Genomic DNA, 26,203 nt, shown 5'->3' on the forward strand with positions numbered 1-26,203 from the left:
CAACTCCGCACCCCCCGCACCCTCCGACCATGGGGAAACCATCCCAGACAGACAGGAAGAACACCGTGCTGAGCCGTCGATATATCGAGGGTTTGATCGCAGACAACAAGCATGTCTTAATTTTCGAGGGCCGGGTCCTCAAGGTGGATGCCTTCCTGAAGTTTCACCCTGGCGGTGAAAAGCCCATCAAGCACATGGTGGGCAGGGATGCTACAGACGAAATCAATGCGTACGTGCAGCTAGTTCGGCCTGGTCGAATAAGACTAATGATCATCCAGGCTGCACTCCAGAGAAGCCCGCGACCTTATGCTGTCATACCAGATCGGACGAATTGAAGGACTTTGGGTCAACTTTCTACCGCCAATTCAAGGGGGCAAGTTCCGGCCGTACGTGGAGGACTCTTGTTCCAGCGAGGACGACCTGCCCAGCCAAGACATTTCCAGCCAGGAAGGGTCCATCCCACCCTCCCCCGTATTCGAGCCAGCCGACAAGACCGTTCAGCGAAGGAAAGATACCAAAAAACCTGTAATTGCGGACTCACAGCCGAAGCCGGCCTTCCTCGATGCTCGCACGCGGCAGGAGATCATTTTCGACAAGGAGAAATACCCATCGCTTGACCAGGCAAGCCAAGAGAGCATCAAGCAGAAATATCGTGACCTGCACGACCGCCTCTATGCCGAAGGGCTATTTGAGTGTAACTACTTTGCCTACTTTGTCGAATGCTGTCGCTACAGTCTCTTCGCCGGGCTTGCCTATACTTTCCTGCGATTGGAATGGTGGGCAACATCTGCATTCTTTCTCGGTTGTCTCTGGCACCAGCTGGTGTTCACAGCACATGATTCCGGCCACATGGGTATCACGCATAACTTTCATGTTGATACCGTGATCGGAATTCTCATCGCCGATTTCTGCGGAGGTTTGAGCCTGGGTTGGTGGAAGCGGAGCCACAATGTGCACCATATCGTGACAAATGAGCCTGAGCATGACCCTGATATCGAGCACATCCCGTTCTTTGCCATCTCGCACCGCTTCTTTGATAGTCTCCGGAGTACTTACTATGATCGCACTATGGCCCTCGACGCCGTGGCGCGAGTCACGCTGAAGGTCCAGAACTGGACCTATTACCCTATCATGGCCCTGGCCCGGTTCAACCTTTATGCCCTGAGCTGGGAATACCTGCTCAAGGGCCAGGCGCCAAAGAAAGGCCCTGCGTGGTGGCATCGATGGCTCGAAATCGCAGGGCAGGTGTTCTTTTGGTACTGGTTTGTCTACGGTATCCTGTACAAGACCCTGCCTGACTGGAAAACCCGATTTATCTACCTGATGATCTCGCACATTGTCCCATCACCTTTGCACGTGCAGATCACTCTGTCCCACTTCGCCATGTCCACCGCCGACTTGGGAGTCACCGAGTCCTTTCCCCAGAAGATGCTGCGCACCACCATGGACGTTGACTGCCCAACTTGGCTTGATTTTTTCCACGGGGGCTTGCAATTCCAGGCTATCCACCACCTATACCCGCGGATGCCGCGCCACAACCTCCGCCGGGCTCAGAAGTATGTATTGGAGTTCTGCAAGGAGACTGGCATCCCATATGCCATCTTCACTTTCTACGACGGGAATAAGCAGGTCATCGGCAAGCTCGGTGATGTGGCGAAGCAGCTGCGCCTGATGGAAGAATGCCGGAGGTCGATTGCTCAAGATGGTGTTTTCTCGCATCATTAGACAGCGGGCCTGGGTACTGTCATGTACATATGAACGATTTTCCTATATGGTAGATAGCCCTGTAACTCTTACTGAGCAGCGGTGGTTGATGATGAATGCAACGTGTATTGCCATGCTTTTATATGCGAAGTTTATGGATCCCTTTTGGTCTCCATCTGTAATCATGTGTAACGTGAGCTACCCCGGCAGCCCACCACCCCGGGCAATCTTTTTCGCCCGCTGCTGGCGCCGGTTATGGTTTGCTCTACTAGCCTTGTTCTCCTCTTTCCTCCGATTCGCAGCGGTGTTGCTCTGCTCTCCAGTCTGCGGATGACTGCCACCTCGACCTGCACCTCGTCCACGGCCATGGCCCCAGCCACGGCCACGGCCCCTCTGACCAGGCCCACGGCCTGAAGGCGCAGACTCGTCCTCCGAACCCTCCTCTCCTGCACGCGGCTTCCGGTAAGACGTAGCTTCGAGATCAGGCTGGTTCAGCCCACCGCTGACGCCACCCAGGTCATCTGCAAGCTTCTTATCAAGCCTGGCAAGACGCTTAGGATCCCGAGCGAGCATAACAGCCCAGCCTTCAATTGCCTCATCCGTCATATTCGTCTCCCGCTTGAGCTGCGCACGCGGCTGCGAGCGGCGCGTGGCCGAGTCCCGGCCGAAGAGCGCCGCATTGGATTTGTATGTACGGAAGAGACTCATTTCAGCCGCTTCTGATGCTGCAGCACGGTTGCGAGCCTCGGCGTCCCCATCGGCGTCGGTGCCGGCTGCTACGCTGTCGACTGTGCCGCCCACGTCAGCTTCGTCGTAGGTATCGTCACGCTCGTCGTCGTCGGAGTCGAACGCTGCCAGCGCAGACAGGATCGCTGCTTTGTTGGTCGAGTGTTGGCTGCGGTCGGCGAGGACTTCGTCGGCTGTGAGTTCTGGGTTCGCGCGCCCGAAACGGATCTTTCCTTTTGCGTTGTCGGATAAGCTGAGCTCGGCCAGGTCGACGTCTGTGTCGAAGACGTTTCTCCGGACAGGGACGGGCTCCAGAGGTGGTGTTAGGTCTGGAGGGGTTGGGCGTGGTGCTAAATTGCTCTTATGTGCTTCTGGAGGGGGGGAGCTGCTCAGATCGGTCTAGACCTTGGAGTTCTGGGGCAAGGGAATCGTCCAGAAGATGGGCCACGACTGTTTCTGGATTATCGCCGTAGACATCCAGGAGCCGGACAACGAAGGCGGAGCCAAGATCTGGGAAGAGGTCTTGGACTTGAGAGATGAGGGACAGCTTATGTGCGTGGATTTCTTCTGGAATTTCAAGGCCGGAAGATGGGCCCTTGCCCTTGTCTGCTTTCTTACGTCGTTGATATCGGCGGTGCAGATCCTTCGAGTCCATCTGATATGCATGCAAACTTGCCAGTAGATTCTCAGCTCGTTTCTGTGGATGACTTGCAAGGTATTTTTCCAGCCGGGCAAGAATATCGGAGCTACAGACAAGGTCTGAAAGCATTGTGGCCTCGTGCTTCATTTGGGGTGTCCCCAAACCAGCTGCAGATTTGAGGCTGAACAATTGGTCCAGCAGGAGGGACAGGTTAGCTGGTCCTTTTAGTAATGAGACCAGGCCGACGTAGACGTTGGCCACGAGGTTCTTGCGAAGCTCTTCTCTATCCTTTGGAGATTGATATGCTTCTGCTAAAGTGTCGAGGTAATCTGAGCCGGCCATAAGAACTTGACCGCACGGCGGCAATGTGGAGGCCAGAATGGTCAATCGCCGAATATTAAAAATGAGATCGCTATCCGAGTTTCCACCGGAGGTGGCTAACTGGCCGATCAACTGTGATTTAGCCTTTTCTATGCTGAGGGATATCTTTTCGTGATGCAAGTCCCATGTTTCCGATAATAATGCCCGCAAGGCGGCACTCGACGGATAGCAGCAACATAAGTCTCCGAGAAGCGACCACTGCAGGATTCCTGGCAATGGATCTTTTAGCAGCATGTATCTCCGAGCTGTCAAGAAGCATAGCTTCCGGAGCTTTCGAGCTTTCGGTCCTGACTGTAGCCCTGAATCCCCAGCCGCGGTCTGTTGGTAGAATGATTCCAAGAATGGCACAACAGCGGGGTCTTCTGCTGCGGCCTCTGCAAACTGCGCATCATTTGAGTTCAGTCTGAAGCCCAGCAAGGCCATCCACGCGTCTAGACATGCCTCCCAATCTTTGGAGGGGATCGTCCGCCGCACTGCGGGGGAGGGGACCGGAGCTAAAGGTGGAAAGACCACCATCTCAAAACCCCAAACAGACCGTGTACAGCAGAGAGGAGAGAAAAGCACCAATGAAACAAATCAAGAAGCCTAAATAAGCCATCATTCCTTGTATATGCCACTGCATTGGGACCCCGACCGCTGACTCATCAACTCCCAAAGAGGCTAGCGGCAAGATAACCGAACGCCAAGACTTCGCGCACTGAATTGCAAATTTCGAGAAATTCACCGCTCCACACAGTATTCACCGGCCATCATCACTTTACCGAGCCTCGCAGTTCAGGTCTTGATAGCCATTCACTACATACCCCCAATCACTCAAGATGTCTTTCCAGAAGCCCGAGAAGGATTTCGGCGAGGGCCCTGTACGTTCTTCCTTCATGTCTTCCCCTTCAGTATCCGAGCGCGACGCAGCGCTGTATGAATCTGCCAACAAAAAGATCACCCGCGACTACGAGCTCCAGGCATCTAGACGCTGCATCACGGAGTAAAGCCAGTCGCTAACAACTTTACAGAAGGTCCACAAGATCCGCATCACCCTCACCTCCCGCAAGGTCGCCTCCCTCGAGAAGGTCTGCCAGGAGCTGATTGACCGTGCCCGCAGCAAGTCTCTGCAGGTCAAGGGCCCTGTCCGTCTTCCCACCAAGACCCTGCACATCTCCACCCGTAAGACCCCCAACGGTGAGGGTTCCAAGACCTGGGACAAGTACGAGATGCGCATCCACAAGCGTCTCATCGAGTAAGTGTGCCCCATCATACTCTATTCCCCGCCACCCCGCGGGTTAATACGTGATTTGGATTGTGACTGACATTTGCTAGCCTGCTCGCCCCCACCGAGACCGTCAAGCAGATCATCATCAACATCGAGGCTGGTGTTGAGGTTGAGGTTACCATTGCTGCTTAAATGCACTATCTTTAGTTCAAGCAATGGGTCAGGGAGGGCTCTGGTTAGACTGTCTTGAGTGATCTTTTGGTCACCTTGGCAGTTCTTCTTGCCGTGGACTTGTTTTACTTGTACTAGGATTCAAGGCTGGATACCCGATTACCTGATTAAAAAAAAAATGGAAACATCTTGAGAAATAATGTTTATGTAGAACTTCTGTCTAGCATCATTCGAGTGTGGGTAAGAAGTAAATCTCGCCTTTCAAATCAGTAGCTGCACTAAAGTGGTCGCTGCACTAAAATAGCACGTACGCCGACTGCATTACCGTGGAGCCGCCAGGCAGAACGCCCCATAACCCGATTCGCTGTAAGCACATGATCATAGCACCATTTTGAAGCAATTGGAAACCGGACAATACATAGCATCCGGGTATACTCAGAAATCAAAGCTGATCCACTCTCGCTTTGGTGGCACAGCGGGAATCTCGCCGTTCTCGTAATGGCCATGCTTCAGAAAATATTCATACTTGGCTGCGATCTCAGGAGTGTATTCATCCTCCTTGGCCTGAGAATCACGCAGGGATGCCGGATCTGGTGGTCCATCGGGGAAGTGGATGCGGATCCAAGTCTTGTTGTCCTGGGGTGGAGATAGCAGGGGTGGTCCTTGAGATACTGGACTGGACGACCTTTCCACATCGTGAGGCGGTTGCTTGCAGGGTCTCGTCGAGTCTCGCCCTGCAGGCGTGGAAGAGGGTTCAAGTACTTGGTTTCGTCCACGTCCATGAACGCTGGTGGGCCGGCGTTTTGGTTTGACTCAACCGGAATGCCCTGAGGAGCAGCAGTCTGTCCAAAGGGAGCGGCAGAAGTAGGCTGGCCTCCAAATGCTGTAGTAGTAGAAGCCTGTGGCTGTCCGAAAGGACTCGGGTTAGATAATTGGTTCTGCTGTGGTTGTACCTGGCCGAATGGTGACACGCTCTGAGCCGCTTGTCCGAATCCGCTCGCGCCTGATGCCTGGCCGAAAGGAGAGGCAGCAGCAGCAGGCTTCTGCGCCTGTCCAAAGGGAGAGGACCCGGACCCGAGTGCCGATGGTTGGCCAAAGGCGGACGGTTGCGAAGGTTGACCGAACGGAGAGGGGTTTGCTTGCGTGGCGGAGGGGTTTGAGAATGGGGACGGGTTGGCATTTTGGTTGATCTGGGAGAACGGGGATGCTGTGGATGCACCGCCAAATGGTGATGCAGATGCCGCTGAGGGTTGACCGAACGGAGTCGACCCAAACGATGATGCATTGTTCGTGGTGCCAAATGCAGAGCCTCCCGTTCCAAATCCTGGCTTGCCGAATCCACCTCCACCTCCCAGGCTCGACGGCTGGCCAAATGCAGTTCCCGAGCCCAGCGCAGATGGCTGGCCAAATCCAGGTTGCTGTGGTTGGCCGAATGGCGACGCACTTTGAGCAGGCTGGCCAAATCCGACAGATGCTGGCTGGTTAAAAGCAGTTGAGCCGGATGACTGTTGAGCTTGGGAAAAGGGAGCTGGGCCGGATTGGTTTGAATTTGGACCAGTGTTGCCTTCACAGATATCGATCCTGTTGGGGTGTTCCTGGAAACCATCAAGGATGTACTTGATCGCACCTTGAGTGTCGTTCAAGGCGACCTCCATCTGCTTCATCGACTCTTGCCACAAAGCCTGGGCCTCCTGAACCGCCTGGTCCATGTTTCCGGCTGCAGTAGCCTCATAGTGTCGCAAGCGCATTTCCTCCATGCTCTGCTCCCGCTGAGGGCCACCGAACAAGAGTCGAGGAACATCTGGAGCAGGTGCATAGGAGGAGAAGATCCAATCAGGGCGATTCTTCTTTTCAGTCAGGTCCGCCTTGATGTCAGATACATTCAATGTGAGTCTGTACGGAAGTCAGCTACTGTCAACCTTCTCAGGTCAACCGACTTACTTGTTCCCTTTCGGAGTCTGGACTGAAGTCTGACCTAATCGATCGAAAATATTAGAGCAAGGAACAAAGGGTGACATATTGAGTAGGCTCATGGTCAAAGGCGCTGCTGGCGGGGGAAGAAATATGACAAAAAAATTGGATGGTGAAGAGGAGAGAAGTAATTGCACAGAGGGAGAAGGGGACAGTTGTAGGGACAGAGTTCCCAGAATATGTATGTGGTAGGACCACATGGCAGATGAGTGAATGAAGAAAGGAACCAAGCTCTCGCGGACACAGCCATGGGAGATCGGATGATTCACAAGTGCGAATGCTTATTTACCTCCAAAACCGCCGGACAATGCTCCAAATCGATTTCCAGACGAAACGGTGTTGCCCGAGCCTGGGTGCTCGTAGCGGCAGCCATCTAAGTAGTGATTAGCTTGTACCAATTGACGGAGTTTCAATCGACTCACCTCCGTATCTACAGCGACCTTGCTGGAAGTATTTGCAGATCGTCATTGTGGTCGTTTTGAGTGGGCAAATTGCTTCCAGAGGCCCAGCCCCATTCAGATCAGCTGGCTCGAGTCAACGGCTCAGTCAGTGAGATACACCCTATCAGCTGGTGGATTTGAGGGTGAGAAGAAGGAGTTATAGAGTCTCATTGATTGGAGAATGGGGAACGCGTGAAAGGAAGAAGCTCTTCCGGGGATGTAAAGTCAATCGCGCCCTACCGTTATCGTTATCGTTATCGCTTATCGCGCCTCACTTTGTACTGCAGACTGACTTGGATAGAAATAAGAAGTGAAGGGATCCAGCGCAAGATGTATGATCCAATATTTCCAATGTGTGTAAACTGAAAGATTCGAAGGCTTTCTCAATCCAGAGCTAATGACATTTCATCGCCGCAGCCTAGTTCAAAGCTTATAGGAGGTATGGCAACTGACTTGATAGGCCACACAGGTGGGTATTATCAAAAGAACCAACGTACGTGAGAGCTTTCTATCTCAGAGCTTCTGAAAGTCAGTAGGAGAAATAATCAAACGCCAAGCACAATACAGAACGAGTATCCTTGGATTCGCGCCTGGCTTCGATGTAGTATCACTGGTTCTTAATGATAAACACCGCCAATGGAAAATCTTGTATATAGCTTCAATTGGCCTTAAATTGCAAGAACACGAAGTATAGAGCGCGCAGTTTTGCACAAAAATGAGTCCAAAATGGTTGAACCCGTCCTCGACGATCAATCGATAATGCTGAATGGCTAATATTCAAGAGCTCGACATAGCTTGAAAACCGAAGCATAGGAAAAGACGAATGGGTCAAGGCACGAGCAAAATCGTTCTTGAACCATGTGTGTCACCTAGTGTTTCGCCTAATTTGAGGAGCATCTTCCAGTGGTTAGCATGCGGCTCTTTCAGCAAGCCAGTGATTCTCACCTTCTTAATGTGTCTAGTTGACCCCAATTAGTAGCCCATCCAGATATTGCTACCAGTTGAAAGCCTTTCAGAACCTGGACATCTAATAGAATCGGAATCGATCTCTCGACTGCGAACAATCAAGATGAATCAAACCCCTGCTGCTATCCTTGGAGGTCATGGATGGCTTCTTTGAGACTGTCCCTGAAATAAACAGTATACTTGGCTGCTTCTTGTCTGCTGGAATCTCTAATACTGCTTTGATAATCTACAACGTTTCTGGTCCGCGCGATTGCGTGCTGGGGTTTACTTTCCAGGATCCTGAATATACGGCCCTGCAGATCTGGATAGTATTCGGTGAGTTTACCCCAAATATGCTTTAAGAGGCCAGCTGCTGTGTAATTTTAAGCCAAGCAGGTTCAATAGCAACATTGCACTTAGTGATCTCATTTTCGGCCTTGCTGGAAGATTTATATTAACTGTAAGGATTTGCCATGTCTAGATATATTAATTTAGGGTTCCTCGACAGCTGATACTACGTACTTTAAGCGAAGGCCGAGAGTTATAACAATAGCAAGAACTAGCTCTGCGCTAGCCATATTGATAAAGTCGGAAGTCGTGTCCTCAGGTGACTCGGCGGAAACCTGGAAATGAGTTGATTTAGCCTTGCAGCTCCCACGCGAACTAAGTGTTCATGGCGAAAGCCCTGGAAGCACTGGGAATGCCTTCCAGGCTGATATCGAAGATCCTTATCATGATCGAATCCCATTTAATTGAGTCCTTAACTCCTATCTACCCAATTCATTCGTGTACTCATTGCGCAGGTGTTGCCCCCGAGGAACGCACACTTTCTCGCAGATCATCCCAATTCAAGCCCTCCACCTTTTTACCTCCGAGGGTTTCGAGTTCAGCGGCCAGCGCATCCATCTTACCAGTAGCAAAGCAACGCATCATCAATGTATCTTTGGCGCCCGGGAAGTGGCTTGCGGCTCCGCGGAGCAATGATTCTTGGAACCACGCCTCCTCATCCTCGTCCAGTGGCAGCCCAACGAGCTCCATTGCGCGCTTTGATCGGGTTTGACCAGGCGAGGTTTTGAGCACAAATTCAATGAGCTGGACGAAAAAGCTGTGGCGGTGGAACTCATCGTACTTGCGAGTAAAGAAGAATGCTTCGGTAACACCAGACCGCGCTAGTGTCTCAAAGTATGCTCGTTGAACCTTTTCAGTTGCTAAAGGCGGAGCAGCAGTCAGGTAATAGGCGATAGCGAGACTGTCATCGTGCTTCGGGATGTGAGGGAGAGTGAGGGTGTAGAGGATCTCATCAGGGAAGGTTGGGATCAGAGAGGGCTCGGCAAGGTATTCGATCGCACCCTAGACAGTCAGCGATGAACAGTGGGTTGCTCATTCGAACTCACGCGGAAGTCAAGACGGTCCATATGCCAAACCCCCTCAATGAACAGTCGGTACTTCTCCGGGAAATGACAGGAGTTTGCGAATTGAGCTGCCGCCCCTTGGGCATTACGGCAGTCTTTGAGGATGTAATAGATCAAAGCTTGTTTATGATGGATGTCGAACTCGGAGGAGACGATCTGGTCGACCAGAGATCGCAAGTCGGAATTGGTCTTCGGCGGGTACACTTTCGTCACTTCAGAGAGTCAGTATTCTGCAAGCCTTCCAGGAAGAAGCTTGGAAGCTCGTCATACCTCCTTTGATCCCGAGCAGCCCAAGAAGCCGATCCGCAAAGAGCTGGTTGTCCAGCACCCGACGATTGCTCACAATGAGCTCAACAGTCTTGGATTCATAGTGATACTTCTTGTTGAAGCTGAAGATGTTATCAAAGTCCGCCCAATATGACATGATAGGCGCAAGTGGTTTGAAGATGGAAAGCAGCCAGAAGAGCACGTAATTTTAAGTAATTTTGTGTATTGCGACGGTACGATATGGCGGTGAGGATCTGTTATGGCAGTAAAGGGCGCTAATCTGCTTTTGGCCGGACGTAAACAACCCACTTCCCGTGAAATGCGATTGTGTTCCATCATCATTATCTTCTCCTTACCCCTCGCACCCATGCAGTAAGCGCTTCGACTCTGCGCACAATGGCTTCTCTCACCAAGGGCCGACCCTCGCGTCGCGCTGCCTCCCGCAGGAGCTACGCCGTCGAAGAGACCTCCGAATCAGAGATCTCCGGGAACGAAACACCTACCGCGACACACGACGACGATGACGAAGAAGAGCAGGATTATACGCCCGTCCCGAAACAGGCAAGGCGGCCATCAAAACGGCTGGCTCTTGATCCAACGACACCCCCGACTGTGCGCCCCGCGCGCAAATCTCGACCTTCGGTAGCCGAGGAATCAGACGTGTCGCAAAGCACGGATAACGACGAAAACGAGACGGGCGAGGAGGAGGATGATGATGACGATGTCAGTATGGCTTCTGCCGAAGCCGATCCTGAATCACCATCTGGCAAACCAAGATTGAAGAGAAAGAGCACTGAGGCTGTCGAAGCTGACCCTGATTCACCTTCGAGTCAGGCTGCTTTGAAAAAACATAGTATGGCTCATCCCCGCAAGAGTCGTGGTTCTATCACGCCGAAGCCGGCAAAGGGCTCACTTCCCACTCCAGAGCCATCCGCGTCGCCAGAGCCTGAAGCGCGGGCTCGTCGGGAAAGTGTACCGCCTCTCTCGGATATCACTGATGCGGCCGTCAACCAATCGCAATCGCCATCGAAGCAGCCAGAAGAACCGAAACAGATCTCTATAATCAACCCGAACTCGACCGTTTTGGAAAGGCCCATGGACATCGTGATGAAGTCTAGGAATAATGTTGCAGCCCCAGCGCCAGAGGAGCCCGCCGAGCCCAAACCTCGTATGATCATCCAGAATCTGGTACTCGTCAACTTCAAGAGTTATGCTGGGAAGCAAGTTGTTGGACCTTTCCATGCTTCGTTCTCTTCCGTTGTTGGACCCAATGGATCTGGCAAGTCGAACGTGATTGATTCGCTTCTGTTCGTATTCGGTTTCCGTGCTAGCAAGATGCGACAAGGCAAGATCTCCGCGTTGATTCACAACTCTGCCCAGTACCCGGACCTTCCTTATTGTGAGGTCGAGGTTCACTTTGCCCAAGTTCTGGATCTTCCAGATGGCGGGCACGAGGTGATTCCTGACTCGCAGCTGGTTATATCCCGCCGCGCGTTCAAAAACAACAGCAGCAAATACTACATGAACAAGAAAGAAACCAACTTCACTGCCGTAACGACATTTCTTCGCGACCGCGGAATCGATCTCGACCACAAGCGATTCCTGATCCTCCAGGGCGAAGTCGAGTCGATCGCGCAGATGAAGGCCAAAGCTACGAACGAGCACGACGAAGGTCTCCTCGAGTATCTGGAGGATATCATCGGTACCTCCAAGTATAAGACGCCGATCGACGAAGCAGCCGCGGAACTGGAAACCCTGAACGACGTATGCGTGGAGAAGAACAACCGAGTGCAGCACGTCGAAAAGGAGAAGACAGCCCTCGAAGACAAGAAGAATAAGGCTCTTGCATATATCCGGGATGAGAACGAGCTTGCCGAGAAGCAGTCCGCTCTCTATCAAATCTATATCGATGAGTGCGCTGACAATGTCCGCGTCACCGAGGAAGCTATCCTCCAGATGCAGGAGTTGCTGAACATGGAGCTTGAAAAGCACGAAGGCAATGAGGCCGGCATCAAGGAGATCGAAAAGGCCTACAAGCGCGGCGTCCGTGAATACGAGTCTATGGAGAAGCAGACCAAAGAGCTCTTGAAGGAGATGGCCAAGTATGATAAGGAGGGCGTCAAATTCGAAGAGAAGAAGAAATTCCTTCTCGGGAAGCAGAAGAAGCTGGAGAAGACAATGCAAACAAGCCGTCTAGCCGCGTCCGAGTGTCAGAGTCTTGTCCAGAAGTTTACAGATGACATCGAGAAGAAGACCGCTGAGACGGCCCAGCTCGAGAAAGAGATGAAGGCCGAAGAAGCAGAGTTGAATACAATCCGTGAGGGTCTCAAGGGAAAGACCGAAGGACTGTCCGAACAGATCGCTATTAAGCAAAAGTCACTCGAGCCCTGGAATGAGAAGATCAACAAGAAGCAGTCTGCTGTTGCCGTCGCACAAAGTGAACTCGACATCCTCCGCGAAAGAAGCAATGCTGGTGCCGTTCAGCTCGAAGAGGCACAGGGCAAGATTGCCGCCATCCAGGAGACGCTGCAGATGAAACAGACCAACCTGGAAGAGAGACAGGCCCAGAAAGAGACCTTGGAAGGAGAACTGGCGAAGCTGCAACACGATCTCAAGAAATATGCCGCCCGCGAGCCGGAAATCCGAACGCATGTCTCCAGCGCCAGGCAAAAGGCCGACGAAGCTCGGAACAGTCTTGCGAGCACCCAAAACCGCGGAAGCGTCCTCACAGGTCTGATGCGTCTGAAGGAGTCCGGCCGCATTGATGGCTTCCACGGCCGTTTGGGCAACCTCGGCACCATCGACGAGAAATATGATGTGGCAATTTCAACCGCGTGCCCCGCACTCGACAACATGGTCGTGGAGACCGTCGAGGTCGGTCAACACTGCATTGACTACCTGCGAAAGAATAACCTGGGTAGAGCCAATTTCATCCTGCTCGACCGGCTCCCCCGTCGTGACATGTCGACCATCTACACCCCTGAAAGTGTGCCCCGTCTCTTTGATCTCGTCAAGCCCAAGGATGCCAAGTTCGCACCTGCTTTCTATAGTGTCATGCAAAACACCCTTGTCGCCAAGGACCTGGAGCAGGCCAACCGAATTGCCTATGGTGCTCGTCGTTGGCGAGTCGTCACACTCGATGGTCAGTTGATTGACGTATCTGGTACTATGAGTGGTGGTGGTACCCGTGTGGCCCGTGGTGGCATGTCTTCCAAGCAAGTCGCCGATACCACCAAGGAGCAAGTGGCCCGGCTGGACTCGGACCTCGAAGAGCTGGAGCGCAAGTTTCAGCACTTCCAAGAAAAGCAGCGCCACATCGAGTCTCAAATGCGGGAAAAGACCGAAGAAGTTCCTCGTGTGGATACCAAGATCCAGAAGATCATGATCGAAATTGACAGTGCTAAGCGGAGTCTTACCGATGCCCAACGTCGCGTGAAGGAGATCAGTGCCGAGCACAAACCTTCCAAGTCCGACGCAGCCCAAGAAAATGCCCTCGAGCAGCAGATCGAGGCCTTGAACAACGAGATCGACGACCTCAATGGCCAGAAGAGCGGCATCGAGGAAGAGATCCAAGAGCTGCAAAGCAAGATCATGGAAGTCGGTGGTGTCCGTCTCCGTGGCCAGAAAGCCAAGGTCGACGGCCTCAAGGAACAGATCAGCATGTTGGCGGAAGAGATTTCCGATGCCGAGGTCCAGATCGCGAAGAATGAGAAGCTCATCACCAAGCACAGCAAGGCCCGTGACACCTCTGAGAAAGAGCTGAATCAGATTTCCGAGGAGCTGCAGAAGCTGGAGGACGACGTGGAGAGACAAGCCAAAGATGCTTCCGGGTGGAGACAGAAGGCCGAGGAAGCTCAAGAGGTATGCCACGCAGTAGCAAGAAATGATCCACGTACTAACGATACTAGGCACTCGAAACTCAAAAGGGCGAGCTTCAAACCATGAAGGAAGAGCTCGACGAGAAGGTCGCCGAATTGAATGAGACTCGCGCCACGGAGATTGAAATGCGCAACAAGCTCGAAGAGAATCAGAAGGCCCTTGCCGAGAACCAAAAACGTAGCCGGTACTGGGAGGAGAAGCTTTCCAAGCTCGCTCTCCAGAACGTCAGCGATCTCGGCGAGGAGCAGGAAACTACCGAGCTTCAGACATTCACCAAAGACGAGCTGGACGCCATGAACAAGGAGTCTCTCAAGGCTGTCATCGCGGCCCTGGAAGAGAAGGTTCAGAACACCTCGGTCGATATCAGTGTGATTGAGGAGTACCGTCGCCGGAACGCCGAGCACGAATCTCGTTCCGCAGACCTGGCAAGTGCCCTGGCTACCAGAGACAGCGCCAAGGCTCGCTTGGACGGCCTCCGGTCAGCTCGTCTTAACGGGTTTATGGAAGGTTTCGGTATCATCTCCCTTCGCTTGAAGGAGATGTATCAGATGATCACCATGGGCGGAAACGCCGAGCTCGAACTGGTCGACTCATTAGATCCCTTCTCCGAGGGCATCCTGTTCTCCGTCATGCCCCCAAAGAAGAGCTGGAAGAACATCGGTAATTTGTCTGGTGGTGAGAAGACCCTGTCCAGTCTGGCTCTCGTCTTTGCCCTGCATCACTACAAGCCCACCCCCCCTGTATGTCATGGACGAGATTGATGCCGCCTTGGATTTCCGGAACGTGAGTGGTCCTGAGTCACCCCTTTTCATGGTCTATCTTTGTCTAACTTTTTTAGGTCTCTATCGTGGCTTCATACATTAAGGAACGAACGAAGAATGCACAGTTTATTGTCATTTCTCTAAGAAACAACATGGTAAGTTTGTCTCTCCAGTTCTCCCAAGCCATGCTAATCCGTTCCAGTTCGAGCTCGCCGCAAGACTCGTCGGTGTCTACAAAGTTAATCACATGACAAAGAGCGTCGCCATCGAGAATCGCGATTATGTTAATATCTGACGTTCTAGTCTGTTCAGCATGGCTCTGGCTGGGTATGGGTTTTATGATATCATGGCAGGAGTTGGCATTGAATTCATTGTATCTTTAACAGGCTCCAGCTTGTAGGCACGTAGATTTGTACAGCTATCAGCAACCCGACTGGATCAAGTTCACTCTCTAGGGCGGCAGAGTGCGAGAACGCCAGAATCGCCCGAACTCGAAGTAGTAAGCTGCCAGTGAAGAATAAATTGCAGGTCAACCGACTGGAGTGTATCTGGTTTCAGATCAGTCGCACAGGGGGCTACACAATGATTGATTTCTCTTTGAGAGGCGGATATAGCTGCAAATGGCATATATGCAGCACTCGATCAACCCACCGGCTATGTTAGCACTGTGCGAGAGCTCGACGGTTGGGCCGGGCGTGTACAGAGCTGATCTTTGGTGGGTTCCTGACCTAATGCTTTGTTACATCGAGCCTGCCGATCACTATGTCATAGCGCTTCCAGTCGTCAGCCGATTCTTGGTCCAAAATGTCCGTGTCTGAAATGGCCATATATGCGGGGTAAAGACTGGGGAAAGCTTCTCGGACTTTTTGCCGAATACTTATCGCTCAAATGAATTGGGCTCGAGTTGCACTGCCCCGGAATCCTGAGGTCGTGGAGTTCCAAGAATGCATGCATAAAGGGGCTACAACCTTGCACTGTTTGTCTCTTCTTTGCAACCAACCCGTTATTATAGTCAATTGACTACTCCATATGAAGGGGCCCCGACTTGGACTAGCCACCTTGTGGCTTCTGCGACCCTGCACAGCTGCGGAGCTAGACTTGTCTCAATATGTGAATCCGTTCATCGGGTCAGAAGGCCCAGATGGCTCCGGCTTCGGTGGAGGAGACATATTCCTGGGAGCGACTCTCCCTTTCGGGGTTGTGAAACTCGGAATTGATTCGACCGCGACAAATTGGAGCACAGCAGTGCTTAACGGCGGATGGACCCCTGGAGGCAATGTTTCAGCGATCTCTATGCTCCACGAAAGTGGCACCGGTGGTGCCCCTAAATATGGACTGATTGCTCAGATGCCCCTAGCATCCATGGATGGGGTCAATGTCCTGGATAATCTGACGTATAGCCAACCAAGAGTGAGTGATATAGAGCCTGGTCTTGAAAAATGCTGACCTTCCAGGTCGGCCATGATCGTGCGAGCGTGGGTTACTACAAAACGCAGCTGAAAAGCGGCGTTACGTTCGAGCTATCTGCTTCACGCCACGCCGGCATCGTTGATTACAAATTCCCTGACGGCGAGAAGCATATTCTAATAGATATATCCCATGTATGGTCTATTTCTTGGAGAATAGAACACAGCTGACCTGTTTAGTACCTGCCAGCATCCCCGGGTGACACCGGCGGCCAGGTCTTTATTGGAGGAGAATTGCAGATCGAAGATGGCGGGGCGTACAGCGGGTTTGGGACATATGCCGGAGGCTGGAATGATGGTCAGCTCTGCGAATATAGGCAGTGATCGGTGCTAATGCGAAACAGGAGCGCCGTTTACGGTCTACTTCTATGGCGAGTTTTCCGACAGCCCAGATCAATCGAAGACTTTCTCTGGGATCAACACCGATCCGATGGCGCACTGGCAAACCGTCGCAAATGCAGGGCCTAGCAGACCGTCATTCGAAAACGCTACCAAGGTTACTTCTGGTCCAATGAACAACCGCATAGGGGTGTTGATGAGCTGGAATGATGGGCCTGCCTCAAACATTACATCCCGAGTTGGCATCTCATTCATCTCCACCGCCAAAGCCCGCTCATACATTAGGAAGGAGATCCCATCTTGGAAGCTCAATGACACTGTCGCTGCATCGGTCACCGAATGGAACAAGGATGTTTTCAACAAGATTCAGGTTCCGCTCGATGACTCTGCCAACATGACCCACGTGAGACTGCTGTATAGCTCTTTATATTTCACTCACCTCATGCCTTCGGATCGCAGTGGGGAGAACCCCCTCTGGACCTCGGATGAGCCTTATTGGGATGATTTCTATACTATGTGTAAGCGCAAAAGAGAATGGAAATGCTTCAATTGCTAACGAAATAGGGGACATCTTCCGCTGCACCGTGAGCTTCTATCATATCTTCCAGCCTGAATACTACGAGTCCATGATCCGAGGGGCCATTGATATCTTCCGGTAAGACGACCGCTCTCCAAGCTGTCTCCTCTAACACTCGACAGGCACCAAGGCTATCTTTTGGACGGGTACTCTGGTGGCTCTCTCGGCCTAGTGCAGGGAGGCTCTAATGCCGATAACGTGCTAGCAGATGCATACGTGAAAGGCCTCCGTGGCGCTATCAACTGGACCACCGGGTACGAAGCTATGGTGAAAGATGCCGAGGTAACACCATATAACACATTCAACCCTACCGACCTCTCCGCGAGCACTAAGGAAGGTCGAGGAGCTCTCGACGACTGGAAAGCGCTGGGCTACGTCTCGCAAGACCGCAACACACGATGCATCTCACGTACCGTCGAGTACAGTCTCAACGACTACGCGCTGAGCGTGGTGGCTGCCGGTGAGAAGCCCGAGGACCAGCCGAAGTACCTGAATCGGTCCGCGAACTGGCAGAATATCTGGGATCCAAGTGTCGAGAGCCTGAATTTCACCGGTTTCCTGGCGCCCAAGTTGTCCAATGGGACGTTCAATAGCTCCAGATATGACCCATTGCTCTGCTATGGCTGCGAGTGGACTGACTATACGTATGAGGGTATCCCCTGGGGTGAGTTGATGCCATTTGGATACTGAGCGTTCGCTGATTCCGGAAGAATATTCTTTCGTTGTCCCGCATGATATGAAGACCTTGATCAAGTACATGGGCGGCAATGCTACTTTTGAAAGACGGCTTGACACCATGGTAAGTCGATCGGATGTCTGCCATTCATGTGCTAACCAGTTCAGTTCCAACCCAATCTCTCGGTGCAGAATCTAGGTGCCAATGGAGCGGGAATAACAACACTGATCAATATTGGGTACGTGCACCTGATAGTGCTAGAGATCAACACTGACTGGCCTAGCAACGAGCCCGATTTCTCCACGCCCTATCTATTCAACTACATCAACAAGCAGTACAAGAGCGTTGCCCAATCTCGCCGTCTCGCCGACCAATAGTACGTGAATACGGTGTCTTTGCGAGCCGATACTAATGAGATTGCAGCTTCAGAGACGCAGCTTATGGAATACCAGGCAACAGTGATGCGGGAGCTCTCAACTCCTGGCTGATATGGCAGATGCTTGGCTTGTACCCTGTTGTTACACAGCCCGTGTATCTCCTTAGCTCGCCCTGGTTCCCGGACTTAAATATGACCGTTAACGGCAACCAGACGCTGCGCATCACAGCACGCGGGCTAGACGACGGCATGTACGTACAGAGCGTGAAGATCAACGGGAAGCAGTGGACTCGGAACTGGTTCGAGCATGAGGACGTGATGGTCAATGGCGGCTTAATTGAATTTGAGCTCGGCCAGGATCCAAAGCAGTGGGAAACTGGCCCTTTGCCTCCCTCGCCCGGACATATCTAAAGTCATTTCTGAAGACCGGAGGCAAGAGGATTACGCTTGCATTGGCCAGATCAATATTTTCGCTACTCATCTACGCTTCAGGTCGAGAATGAACTTAGCCATATGAATATGTTGCTTCTGCAATTATCAGACATGCCTAGCGTAGTTGCAAGATTAACAATGACGCAACATGAATTCTTGCATGGTAGGATGTATGAAGAAGAATAAGCTCTTTGGGTTTCCTAGGTTAAGAGAAACGCCACGAATATAGGATACCGATTCGGAAAAATATCGGCAGTACCAATTTGCCAATATGCCGGTATTGACGTGAGGGCAGCCATTCTCGCCAAGCCAAGCAGCATCGCGGGCGAAGAAATGCTTCAGGAGCAAGACTTTGACCTAAGAGCAGCTCCACTGAAGAAGACAAGGGGCACAAGAGAAAGCTGCAAAAGAAGAGGTAAAAAGAGAAGCTTACGTTCCAATAGGCACCAGAAGAATCACCATTGCCGGATGAGATGGCGGCAATTGTTTGAACCCTTTTAGGGCAATGTCGACCAGTAGCTCTTCGGACTACAGCTGATCAAGTATTTCAAGAGTCAGAGACCGAGACGAGTTGAGTCGAGAGACCAGGTTGCTCCGCTGGGCGAGGTAATATCGCAGGAAGCCTCAGTAGGTATCGATTGATTCCGAATCCAGTGTGCTGCAGATATTCCCTCCCTCGTAGAGTCGTGACAAGGCGCTGAAGGGCTTGCGAGGTATTGAATCGCATTGCTATTGATTCGAAAAGAAGGGAGGGATGTCTCTGCACCCAAACCCAAAGCGATCCAAAACGCTATGATTCAAGTCTCAAATAGTCATTATTTGATACACGCGGAGGGCAGTACAGAAACTCGACATCTTGAGTTCTGGACCATACAGGCTTCTCAGACACAGAGGGGATAATGACTACACGGGAAATAGAGTTCTAGGGCGGTCAGATAGGCAGTAGATGGGACAGCAGATGAGACAATGATGGGGGCACTGAAGGGGACAGGAGATGGGGCTATGGAGGGACAGTAGATGGGGGCCATGGAGGGGTCCCAGAAGTACAAATGAGGGACAAGCGAGGCAATAAAGGGGTAGGGCCTTGGCATTGGCGCCATCTGGCCAATAGAAACCCCAGGACCGACCACCGAGCCGTGGGGCTTCATGACACCATCTCGGATCGATCGATCTCATAAGTCAGATCGAGAGAGTTTAGAGTTTTAACCTTGTGGACAGATACCACGTCACGCTCAGCTTAGTGGATACACCTCCGCAATGACGAGACCAATTATCGGTTGAGGGGTAGGACCAGATCCAGTCTATTTAAGGACCCCCGTGCCTGCCGTTTTCCATCCACTATACATTTTCATCTTCCTACACTCTATCTTCCTACACTCTACACAACCACAATGGACAAGCTCTCTGGTCTCGCTTCCAAGTTCGGTGGTGACAACATGGGGTCGGGCTCCAACTCCAACTCCAACTCTGACTACAACTCCAACTCTGACTACAACTCCAACTCTGACTACAACTCCAACTCTGACTACAACTCCAACTCTGACTACAACTCCAACTCTAATAACTACAACTCTGCGTCCAACTCTGACTCCAACTCCAACTCTAACTACAACTCTGCTTCCAACTCTGACTACAACTCTAACTCTAACTACAACTCTGCTTCCAACTCTGACTACAACTCCAACTCTAACAACTACAACTCTGCTTCCAACTCTGACTACAACTCCAACCCTGACTACAACTCCAACTCTGACTACAACTCCGCTTCCAACTCTAACTCCAACTCTGCTTCCAACTCTGACTACAACTCCAACTCTGACTACAACTCCGCTTCCAACTCTAACTCTAACTCCAACTCTGCTGGCCAAGAAGACTACCTGGACAAGGGTAAGTTACCTGCCTAGGGTTGGGAACTCATGCATTCTAATATTGTATCAAGGCCTGGATGCTGTCGAGCAGAAGTACGGTGGCAAGACCCTTTCTCGCGATACAAACGAAAAGATCACCGATGGAGTGAGAGAGCAATTCGAAAAGATTTCTGGGCAGCATGTTCCTGAGAATTTCTCTAACTAGAGATCTCTTTTACGCCTAAGATAGCCTCCCGGGGCCATGGGATGAATATGGGCGTACGTGAAAGATATCATACTCTCCAGATAGTCCAATATCATACGCTCCAGATAGTCCAATACACCAATAAAGGCCCATCCGACTACGGAATGAGGGCTACTGGAATGTCATAGTACGGGTGATTGAATTGTAGACATCATCTTAGAACCGCTTAAACGAAGACAATAGCTCAGAAAGCCCCGAACCCACCCCTGCCCGATTCGTGAACATGTTGTTGGCCCGGCACAGCTGCAGATTGGTGCTGATCTGCTGGGAGATGTTTGCATCCGTGTTCCCATACGCGGCCAAGGCTCGCTCGTAGAACTTCTGGGCAGGTCCATACTCCTTGGCTATGAAATGCAAGTCTGCCATCATCTTCAGCACACACCGCACCTCCGCATTCTGGACGCCTCGGCGCCTCTCCAGCCAGTCCAGATACCGATTCAGCCATGGATAGGCCTCGGCGCGGGAAGAAACGGCCAAGAGTTGCGGCTCCCGTAGGGCGTACATGAGGCCGATATTACTGACAATAGCCAAGCTCATGGGATGCTCAGGTCCAAGGGTCTCCTCGGATATCGCAAGGGCCCGTCGCAGGGTTTCAGAGGCCTTGATGATTTGGTTTGCGCGCGTCAAGCCGCGACCCACCAGGGTCAGGGCTCGGATCGTCAAGGGATGTTGGCGGCCCAGCCCTTCTTGGAGTTCCTGATGAACCTGGGGCAGCATATCGACTGCCTGCTGTACGTCAGGCTGCAGGTGCATCGAGACATAACTGTCCGTCGGGTTCGACATCAGCCAGTCCAGTGCGTCCAGGATAGCGGCAAAAACAAGGATATGGTTGTCTCCGAGCAGACGCTTATAGTTTTCTGCCAAAGACTCTGCGGTTGCGACTGCGTGCTCGCGACGGCCGAGCCCATTGTACGCTAGGGCGAGTCGGCGTCGTGTTTCCAGAGTGTGGAGATGATCTTCGCCAATATTGATCTGCTGGCTCGCTAATATTTTGGCGCAGATGGACTCGGCCTCCTCGCATTTACCGTACTGCATGAGAATCTCTCCGCGGAGACTCTCTGTCCTCAAGGACAGGATGTGCTTTGGCCCCAAGGTGTATTGCGCATTTTCCGAGACCCATTGACACCACTCAAGCGCCTTACCAAGGTAATCAGCTTCCAGTTCGGTCTCGGCGAGGCTGTATCCAACTTGAAGTGTGCTGGCATGGTCAGGACCCAGTGTTCGCAAGCGTTCCTGGAACATTTCGTAGTCGATGTCGCGAGCATCATCCCACCGCCATTTGTTTTTCATTTCCGCACATCTTATAGAGCGAGGATCGTTATCCTGCGCAACGTACACCGTACCGGCAATTTTAGTCTTGGACGGCTGGCTCGCACCGGGAGGTGAGTATGGATTCGAGTGCATCCGCGGTGGCACAGGCGGAGGCTGTCCAGAGGGACGGGGTCCCGGCTGAGGGACATAACCGTGCTCCGTTAATAGCGCTTGGTCTACCAGTTGCTTGATGTTTCCTTTGATGAGATGGTACATGGCACCGCCACGATTCGCTATCTTGCACATCTTCGTATGATCTGCATCAAGCTTGAGCTGTGTCTCGCGCAGCCCAGATAGGCCTAGAACTGCGGACTCTTCGTCGACAATCAACTATTCCCATTAGCCGTCATGGATTCACGATCCATCATGAGAACGTGGGACCTACACCACTTTGAGACCTCTTTCCCTCGATGAAACTGATAACGCGATAGTCCTCAAGCTGATGCCTAAACCTCTCCGACATGTTTCGTGTAAATATGGAGTTATATTCTAAGCTGTGGAGTAAATCATTACTTGCACTGCCATCAGATACAAATCTGGCTATCGAAGCTGCGATCGTCCCTAGCTCTACCGATTTTGAGCCTCTGTGCGGGGTTGCGAAGAAAACAAGCCCAGAAGTCGCCGTGCGGATGGAAGTATATTTCGGGTCTTCTTTGGCGTTGAGGAGCGCCTGTTCAATTTGGTGTCAGAAGGTGTCTCGGCGACAGGGAGGATAAACCTACCTGCTTCACAATGAGGCCCCCGAGACTGTGTGAAACAAAGATGATCTTGGGGGTATTGACTGCATATGAGGGCTTCGCTCCATATCCAGTAGATTCAGCAAGGTATTCGCATGGTCTTTGATGCTCGCGTTCGACATGGCCTGCGCGTCAGTGATCATCGAGTTGTAGCCATAAACAAAGATCCGCGCATAAGGGATATCTTCGGGCAGCAGGTCCCCAGGCCAAAACACCTTGTTGGGAGCCGTCCATGTTTCAAAGGGGTGGTCATTTCGACCATGAGGGTTGAGGCCATGCACGAAGACGAAACTGCCTCATTAGCAACGAATTTCGGGGCTCAGTTAGTTTTGAGCAATCGAGATCTTTGACTTACTCGACCTTCGGCGCATCCGGGATGTAAACTGCTTGCAAGAAGGGGTACTCGTACTCTTCCCCGTCCTAGTGGGCCATATGAGGATAAAACCTTGAACGGCAGTTCGGATAACGTACCATTTCAGATCCCTCTTTCAAGTGCGTCTACTGGGGTGGTGGGATCCTCGTGGGAGAACTGTCGAGGTTGGGAGATGTCAGCTCGCGCTGCCCTTCCCTTGGGAAAGACCGCCGGAAATACGAGATGGCGCGACATGTGACGCTTGGCTCCAGGGCTGAGATGGAGGTGGTGAATAAGCCTCCCGGATGTGCGCATTTTAGGAGAAAAGGCATTGCTGATGCCAATCGCTAAAAATTACGAGGTCTGTCTGAAGCCACTCTTGGCGGCGCTATGCTACATCGGCCACGGTCTGCCTTGCGGACCGCGCTAGCGTCAAATGGCTGAGTCCGCAGTCAAGTCTCCTGCTTCAAGTTGCATGCTAAAAGGTGCAGAGATTACCACCCTGCACTAGCGAATGTCTGCTATCGTTAAGAAGAGAGGGAAGTATATGACGGAATTTGAACGTTGAAATTGTAGCAGTTCTACTGTACCACCCCTGCCGCTTTGCCTGGCGCTGTCTTGGGCGCTGTCTTGAGCGCCGCCCCTGGGGCTACTTTTATCTAGGTACTAACTATTTCAGTTTCAGGGGCCCAGACTCTCCCTCGTACCTCCTATTCTAGTCTAATGTAAGTTCCTAACTTCCAGCGCTAGTTACATCCAGAACTTGCTTGCAACGATTACCTAACTCAGGTACGCTTTCATGCAGAAGGGCCTAGTCTGGATGGCTCGTTGCTCATCTACCATTGCAGAAGCCTGCCAGCGAGGGTAAGTGAAATTTCCGATAAGGACAAGGTTATCAAGATGAGTATACTAAATAAAAATGCTAATAATCCAGATCTAACCACACGAACAGACCCCGAGAATGCTAAGAATACAAAGATAAAGATACTAACCGTGGCCGACGACCCCTAGAGGCACTAGTTACCTCCAAAAACCCTCAGCTTGAAATCACACCGTCAAACTCTCCCGGGGTAGGGAGGGCAAATTGAACTAAACAAAGCTGATTAGCTTGATCCAAAGAGCTGGTGCGTTCCCGGTTGGTACTTACGGGGATCTCCGCTCATCTGCACGGAAGGCTCACTCGGAGCCTCACCAACCCCTCTCCCCACTCCCAGCCTTGTATGCTTTGCCCAGGGCCCTTCTAAATATCGGCTTTTGCCTGGCCAGGGCGCTTCTTGGCCGTGTCCTTTTGGGTAAGAGCCTCCCGCCTCACCCGAGACACCCGACGCCGGCTTACGGGCCCACCACGATAGCCTCGGCCGCGATTTTGGGCCTCTACCTACCTATCTATGTATTAGCATCAATACTACTCAGGAGCAACGAGTCTACTTACCTTTCTCGAGAGGCCGAATAACTCCAGCGACAATTAATGGTGGAGTTCAACCCACTTTGACAGCGCATGCACCACTGATTCCGCCAGCAGGTGGATAGAGGCCGATAATGGAAAGGTAGCTTTGCGAACATACCATTGTAGAGTGAAGAAGGCGGGGAGGGGATTTGGGGAAGGAGAATTGGAAAGAAGTAATTGGTCTCTCGATAGCCGTCTTGGGTAATCTGAGATTTCCAAACCTTTGAAAGGAAGGCATGAGGCTGAATGTCGGGTGTATAGAACCTGGAATTATTTAGAAACCAGCACGGGAACTTCAGAGCTCAAATACTTAAGCCAATCCTTCACCCTATCTTTCATAGTTCGGACAAGACGTTCTTATGCTAAACCGGTGACCGGCGGCAAGACAGACTCGAGTGAGTCCATGGTTTCAGTATGAAATATGAGCTTTCAGTCCATCTCCCCAACTTATATAATATACATGAGCTGGATAGGAGATCTCAGGCGGCTGTATAGGTCGTATAGGCGACGTTGCAAGGAGTAGAATGCATAGGAGGTGTAAGATAATGGTAGGAGAATAGTAGAGGAGAGTTACTAGCCGGTCACTGATATTTCAACACACTCGGAGGCGGCAGGTATCTGCTGTAACTTATCTTCTATTTAGATGCTGGCAGCTGACTGTAGATATCCAAGAACTCTCTCGACTAGAAATTCGCGTGGCTTGGCTTGGTCATCATTGCTCAAAGCATGAGAAGCATTTGGTATAATGGCAGTGTGATCTTCATCCCAGATTTTGAACTTGCCACTATGATCCGTTGCGTCCTTCCACCTCGATAGATTGGTTTCTTTATTTACCGCAGCGGGCACAGCTTGGTCCGCTCCGGAGTAAAGAACCATCAATCTATATCTCAGCAGTCCCTGCTGCTGGATCATACCGAAAGTCTTCGATAACTGCTCATCGCTGAGATCTGCGCTGAAAAGATCTTCCTCTGAGGGCGTCTGCGGGCTATCCGGGCTATAAAGGCTCAGGAATCGACGACAGCTTATCGGCGTATTGGATGGGTAAATTGCAGAAGTCAACTCCAGAGGAAGTAGTGTATCATAGATACCCTGCGTTTTGACCGCCTCTCTTGAGATAGCTTCCATCTGATCGCATATACTTCGCATCTCACCCGGAGATTTACTACCGAATCCATGCTGGATGCACAGTTGTATGGCCTCCCGATCAGACACTGGGGCCTGCATGATCGCTCCATCAAGTGGAAGGCGATCCACGTGTTCAAGAGAAGAGTCGAAGGCTGATCGGCTTGTAAATGGGTTCGGTCGGTACAGGTAGTGTAGGACACATTGGCTACCCGTAGAGTGGCCCATCAGCACAATCTTCCCGTCGCCAAAGTTCTCCGTTTTATAATCTTTGATGTACCGAATGCATTGGGCGATCTCGTTAGTATCCCGATCGAGATGCCCTAGACCCCACGATTGGTACGATGATGTTGTATTGAGAATAAACAGGGACCACTGCGTAGGGAGCAAGGCCTTAGCCAGGTCCGCCATGTAAGAAGTCGTTGCCAGTCCGTCTCCGAGCCCACCGATGAAGACCAGGCTGTGGGGCTTTTTGGCTGCGGCGGTGGTATATTCAAAGGTGACCAGGGTCTCGGTCTAGGAGGCGGGACATTAGCCTGCACAGGAATTGTTTGAGATCTCACTCACATAGTGGTGTAGGATGCCTGGTAGGCCACCTTTGGGCCAGAACTTGGAGTACATTCTGCCTGGCCGGGGTCTTTACACCAGTAGCGACCACAGTGAGTGCTGCTCTGGATGATAGAAGGAGATGCAGCGCGGCTTCGGTTCTGAAGTCGATTTGGAGGGGGAAGTACTAGAAGCGTTGTGAGACC

General features: G+C 51.8%; 11 protein-coding genes across 11 annotated transcripts; 5 read left to right on the plus strand and 6 right to left on the minus strand.

Annotated features, from left to right (window-relative positions):
* Window positions 1–29: 29 nt before the first annotated feature.
* Window positions 30–1,725, plus strand: N7468_009625 (fatty acid desaturase; the record flags this gene model as incomplete). The annotated part of the gene is made up of 2 exons (XM_058478921.1): window positions 30–229; window positions 279–1,725. 2 exons carry the CDS (start codon window positions 30–32, stop codon window positions 1,723–1,725), a joined length of 1,647 nt encoding a protein of 548 aa, XP_058327251.1.
* Window positions 1,726–1,902: 177 nt separating this feature from the next.
* Window positions 1,903–3,967, minus strand: N7468_009626 (ASCC2 family CUE domain-containing protein; the record flags this gene model as incomplete). Its single annotated transcript, XM_058478922.1, has 2 exons — window positions 1,903–2,780; window positions 2,836–3,967. 2 exons carry the CDS (start codon window positions 3,965–3,967, stop codon window positions 1,903–1,905), a joined length of 2,010 nt encoding a protein of 669 aa, XP_058327252.1.
* A 302-nt stretch (window positions 3,968–4,269) lies between these two features.
* On the plus strand, window positions 4,270–4,850 carry S10a (40S ribosomal protein uS10; the record flags this gene model as incomplete). The annotated part of the gene is made up of 3 exons (XM_058478923.1): window positions 4,270–4,311; window positions 4,462–4,685; window positions 4,766–4,850. 3 exons carry the CDS (start codon window positions 4,270–4,272, stop codon window positions 4,848–4,850), a joined length of 351 nt encoding a protein of 116 aa, XP_058327253.1.
* Window positions 4,851–5,264: 414 nt separating this feature from the next.
* On the minus strand, window positions 5,265–7,268 carry N7468_009628 (FG-nucleoporin nup42; the record flags this gene model as incomplete). Its single annotated transcript, XM_058478924.1, has 5 exons — window positions 5,265–5,465; window positions 5,507–6,722; window positions 6,771–6,804; window positions 7,090–7,173; window positions 7,223–7,268. The coding sequence occupies 5 exons, from the start codon at window positions 7,266–7,268 to the stop codon at window positions 5,265–5,267; spliced, it is 1,581 nt and encodes a 526-aa protein (XP_058327254.1).
* A 1,709-nt stretch (window positions 7,269–8,977) lies between these two features.
* N7468_009629 (ELYS family protein) lies at window positions 8,978–10,021 on the minus strand (the record flags this gene model as incomplete). The annotated part of the gene is made up of 3 exons (XM_058478925.1): window positions 8,978–9,535; window positions 9,580–9,809; window positions 9,868–10,021. 3 exons carry the CDS (start codon window positions 10,019–10,021, stop codon window positions 8,978–8,980), a joined length of 942 nt encoding a protein of 313 aa, XP_058327255.1.
* Window positions 10,022–10,260: 239 nt separating this feature from the next.
* smc4 (condensin subunit SMC4) lies at window positions 10,261–14,799 on the plus strand (the record flags this gene model as incomplete). The annotated part of the gene is given in 5 exon segments (XM_058478926.1): window positions 10,261–13,725; window positions 13,773–14,483; window positions 14,500–14,556; window positions 14,582–14,659; window positions 14,707–14,799. 5 exon segments carry the CDS (start codon window positions 10,261–10,263, stop codon window positions 14,797–14,799), a joined length of 4,404 nt encoding a protein of 1,467 aa, XP_058327256.1.
* A 734-nt stretch (window positions 14,800–15,533) lies between these two features.
* N7468_009631 (GH92 family glycosyl hydrolase) lies at window positions 15,534–18,349 on the plus strand (the record flags this gene model as incomplete). Its single annotated transcript, XM_058478927.1, has 10 exons — window positions 15,534–15,914; window positions 15,959–16,105; window positions 16,151–16,268; window positions 16,315–16,827; window positions 16,874–16,964; window positions 17,009–17,550; window positions 17,597–17,685; window positions 17,730–17,800; window positions 17,846–17,938; window positions 17,986–18,349. The coding sequence occupies 10 exons, from the start codon at window positions 15,534–15,536 to the stop codon at window positions 18,347–18,349; spliced, it is 2,409 nt and encodes an 802-aa protein (XP_058327257.1).
* Window positions 18,350–19,251: 902 nt separating this feature from the next.
* On the minus strand, window positions 19,252–19,518 carry N7468_009632 (uncharacterized protein; the record flags this gene model as incomplete). Its single annotated transcript, XM_058478928.1, has 1 exon — window positions 19,252–19,518. One exon carries the CDS (start codon window positions 19,516–19,518, stop codon window positions 19,252–19,254), a length of 267 nt encoding a protein of 88 aa, XP_058327258.1.
* A 243-nt stretch (window positions 19,519–19,761) lies between these two features.
* On the plus strand, window positions 19,762–20,443 carry N7468_009633 (uncharacterized protein; the record flags this gene model as incomplete). Its single annotated transcript, XM_058478929.1, has 2 exons — window positions 19,762–20,257; window positions 20,310–20,443. 2 exons carry the CDS (start codon window positions 19,762–19,764, stop codon window positions 20,441–20,443), a joined length of 630 nt encoding a protein of 209 aa, XP_058327259.1.
* Window positions 20,444–20,638: 195 nt separating this feature from the next.
* On the minus strand, window positions 20,639–22,901 carry N7468_009634 (uncharacterized protein; the record flags this gene model as incomplete). The annotated part of the gene is made up of 5 exons (XM_058478930.1): window positions 20,639–22,123; window positions 22,179–22,463; window positions 22,516–22,540; window positions 22,576–22,825; window positions 22,886–22,901. The coding sequence occupies 5 exons, from the start codon at window positions 22,899–22,901 to the stop codon at window positions 20,639–20,641; spliced, it is 2,061 nt and encodes a 686-aa protein (XP_058327260.1).
* Window positions 22,902–24,968: 2,067 nt separating this feature from the next.
* On the minus strand, window positions 24,969–26,072 carry sidJ (putative siderophore biosynthesis lipase/esterase; the record flags this gene model as incomplete). Its single annotated transcript, XM_058478931.1, has 2 exons — window positions 24,969–25,967; window positions 26,019–26,072. The coding sequence occupies 2 exons, from the start codon at window positions 26,070–26,072 to the stop codon at window positions 24,969–24,971; spliced, it is 1,053 nt and encodes a 350-aa protein (XP_058327261.1).
* Window positions 26,073–26,203: the final 131 nt, after the last annotated feature.

Source organism: Penicillium chermesinum (assembly GCF_028974085.1).
Source record: "Penicillium chermesinum strain IBT 19713 chromosome Unknown utg000007l:1.0-2695246.0:1.0-2697696.0, whole genome shotgun sequence".
NCBI lineage: Eukaryota > Fungi > Ascomycota > Eurotiomycetes > Eurotiales > Aspergillaceae > Penicillium > Penicillium chermesinum.